This window comes from Cajanus cajan, chromosome 1 (assembly GCF_000230855.2).
Source record: "Cajanus cajan strain Asha chromosome 1, NIPB_CcT2T_4, whole genome shotgun sequence".
Taxonomy (NCBI): domain Eukaryota; kingdom Viridiplantae; phylum Streptophyta; class Magnoliopsida; order Fabales; family Fabaceae; genus Cajanus; species Cajanus cajan.
Genome location: NC_138517.1, coordinates 20,923,875 through 20,927,670, shown reverse-complemented (window position 1 = coordinate 20,927,670; position 3,796 = coordinate 20,923,875). Strand labels below are relative to the sequence as shown.

The following is a 3,796-nucleotide window of genomic DNA, read 5'->3' as shown; positions in this document are numbered from 1 at the left end:
CATTTTGTGAACTGTATCTTGTTTCTGTTCAGAAATTAAGAATAACCTAGGATATAATACAGCTAGGCAATCCTCGCCAGTCCACCTGTCCAACCAAAACAGAGTTTGTTTTCCTTCCCCCATTTTCCAATCCTTCGAATTACCAAACCACTTGTCTTCATTATCGGCTCCACAAGCCTTAAGCACATCCCTCCACCAAATTGAAGCCTTAGTATTGTTGTAACTTGTGCACAAATTAGGCCGATCAGCACCATACTTTGATAACAACACACGTGCCCACGTTGAATCAGGATTATGAAAGAGATTCCACCTCCATTTTGCCAGAAGAGCTACATTAAAGGTTGCAATATTTTTTATTCCAAGTCCTCCCTCCTCTTTTGGCCTGGTAACTTTTTCCCATCTCACCCAAGCTATCTTCCTTATGTCTTTTGAGTACCCCCATAGGAACTTCCTCTGAATAGAGACAAATTGTTTTACCACACTCTTTGGAGCTCTAAAAAAAGAGAAATAGAAGAGTGGCAAGGATGTTAGGACAGAGTTGATTAAACATACCCTCCCTGCCATGGAAAGTGATCTGTGCTTCCACTTTGTCAACTTCTTGTTATACTTACTAATTATAGGTCTCCATGTCTCTATTCTCCTCGGATCTGCCCCTAATGGGATGCCCAAATAATTGAAAGGTAGTTGAGTCACGCTACAATTTAGTAGGTGTGAAAATCTTTCTATCATATTCCTTTCTACTCCTATCCCCCCAAAACTACTTTTAAAAAAATTCACTTTTAGACCAGCCACCAATTCAAAGCACCTGAGGATACTCTTCATAGTGATGACATTCTGAATTGTTGCTTCTCCTATAAAAATTGTATCGTCTGCATATTGTAAGATAGAGACTTCAACCTTCTTCTCTCCAACCTTCACTCCTGAAAACAAATTTTTTCTACTAGCTTCCCTCATCAATCCTGTTAGACCTTCCACCACAATAGTGAAGAGAAATGGCGACAAGGGGTCTCCTTGCCTAAGTCCCCTATTCATTTTAAATTCCTCTGAGGGACTGCCATTGATTAACACTGAAACATGAGCTGACTCCAAGCATGCCCGTATCCATTGAATCCATTTAGTGTCAAAACCTAGTCTTCTTAGCATATATAAGAGGAACTCCCAATTTACTGAGTCATACGCCTTCTCATAGTCCACTTTAAAAAATATACAACTTTTCTTTTCCTTTTTGACTTCATCCAGGGTCTCATTTGCAATCACCACACTCTGTAGTAAATTCCTCCCTTCTAGGAATGCACTTTGTCTATCATCGATTATTGATGGTAGTACTTTCTTCAATCTATTAGCCAAAATCTTAGCTAGGATCTTGTACAAGCAACCAACCAATGAGATAGGTCTGTAATCACCTAAAGATTGGGGATCATCAACCTTAGGTATTAACGTGATGAACGTTGAGTTTGTACCTTTTGGTAGTTTACCATTTGCATGAAATTCTTTCATCATTCTCACGATATCCTCCTTCACAGTTTCCCAAAAAGATTTGATAAACTTGAAATTGAATCCATCTGGACCTGGACTCTTGGAACTATCACAATCCCAAACTGCCATTTTGATTTCCTCTAGACCAATATCAGCTGTTAATTGAAATTTCTCCCTGTCTGAGATCTGTTTGAACTAAACCCCTTCTATAAGTGGTCTCTCCCAATGTTGTTCCATAAATCTGTTGCGGAAGAATTTCTTCGCCTGAAGCTTAACCTGTTTTGGATCGTCCATCCACCTGCCATCCACGAACAAGCCTTTTAATGAATTTTCCTTCCGTCTCCAATTTAGCATCCCATGGAAAAATTTTGAGTTCCTATCCCCTAGTTTTAACCAAGAGACTCTGGATTTTTGTGCTAATATTGACTCATTTTGGGTGGCCACTTCCCAGAATTTTTGTTGCAGCTCCCTCTTCAATAGAATTTCCTCCGTTGTTAATTCAATTGATTCTTCTTTTTTATCCAAGTCATTCATTTTCTTTGAAATAACATTGTGTTGAGTCTCTAGGTCATCTGACTTTCCTGCGTGCCAATCTCTTAAAGTGATTTTGAGTTGTTTCAGTTTCTCTTTAACCACAAATGCCCCCCACCCATGTACATTCATCTCTTCCCATGTTTTTTCCACCAGGGGTCGGAAGTCCTTATCGTGCAACCAACAGTCTAGGAATCTGAATGGTTTGGGCCCCCAATCAACTTCTACGTTCTTTAATAAAATTGGACAGTGATCTGAGATATTTCTATCCAGAACCATTTGTATACTCCCTGGCCACTGATCAAACCAGTCTCTAGAAACAAAAATCCTATCAATTTTGCTTTTTGCTCTCCCATTCGGCCTGTACCACGTAAATGACCTACCAATCAGTGGAACCTCTACAATGTCCAAATCAGAGATGAAATTATTGAAATCTCTAAACTCTACTGCACCCACATTACCACCGTTGACTCCCACTCTTTCTGTAACCTTCCTTACACTATTAAAATCCCCCATCAAGCACCACCATTTTATACTACTTCTTTCTCTTTTTTCTTTCAGTTGTCCCCACAATTGTCTCTTTTGAGAGGGTTCACATGGTGCATATATGTTGACAATTAATATTTGAATCCCCTTTTCTTTCCAAGTTCCCTCCAATCCTAAATAACTTGAGCCTTGGAAGTGATCTGTAACTTCTAGTTTTGCCTTACTCCATAAACATAGCAATCCCCCAGCTTTGTTGATTGCAGGGGTCATTTTCCACCCCATATCCCCTTCGCCTCCTTCGCCCCACAACCATTTACATAAATTCTCAGATATGTCTGCCTTTTTTGTTTCCTGTAAACACAAGATATCCACCTGTTCCTCACTAATCATTTTGCGAATAATACGCCACTTTACCTTCTCTCCTAGGCCCCTCACGTTGAAAGAAATGGCTTTCATTTATTACCCACAGAATTCCCCTCTCGGTTTTGATTACCGATTTTCAATCTTTCTTGTTGATCCCTAACCTCTAGTTCTTCCAACTTCTGAATTGATAATTGTCGTGCTTGGTGATGATTTATAATACCTTCATTATAATTATTGTTAGATTAACTGATTGAATTGAATCACTTCATAAAAACGATTCATAATATAAAATACGTATTATAAAATATTATAAATATGTCATTTTTAAGAAATTGTGATGAAAGATAAAATAAATAAATGAATTATTTGATACAATTTTTTCTCAACAAAAACATGTCTAGGATGATAACAGGTCTCGTGGAAGTGTCCGACAAGAGAAAGATCTGCCTCGTTGTTATCTAACATTTGTGTGGATATTTATTGAACTGATATTCACAAATTTTATTAAAATTTGAAAATATTTATGGATACTTTTAAAGTTTTATTAAGAAATTAAAAATAGGCTTAAATATATTTTTAGTCCCTCAAATTTAAGACAAATTTGTTTTTGGTCCTTCAGATTTAAAACTGTCGTTTTTAGTCCTTGTAATTTTTAAAAATCTTCTTTTAGTCCCTTAGATCACCAATAACATATTTGAAAGTGGTTAATTAAGATAATTATGTAATATCAATCGGATTAAATGTGATATTTTCACTAATAGGGATACTAATAGGTAGATTTTATGCAATAATATTTGATAAATTTCTTAATAAAATTTGAATATAAGGACTAAAATAAGATTTTTTGAAATTACAGGGACTAAAAATAACAATTTTAAATTTGAGGGAGCAAAAACAGATTTATCCTAAATTTGAGGGACTAAAAACATATTTAAGCCTT

The 3,796-nt window shown here is 36.5% G+C and overlaps 1 protein-coding gene across 1 annotated transcript; it reads right to left on the bottom strand.

The window, feature by feature from the left end:
* Positions 1 to 1,671: 1,671 nt before the first annotated feature.
* Positions 1,672 to 2,883, bottom strand: LOC109814631 (uncharacterized). Its single transcript, XM_020379104.2, has one exon. It carries the CDS (start codon positions 2,881 to 2,883, stop codon positions 1,672 to 1,674), a length of 1,212 nt encoding a protein of 403 aa, XP_020234693.2.
* Between the last annotated feature and the right edge of the window lie 913 nt (positions 2,884 to 3,796).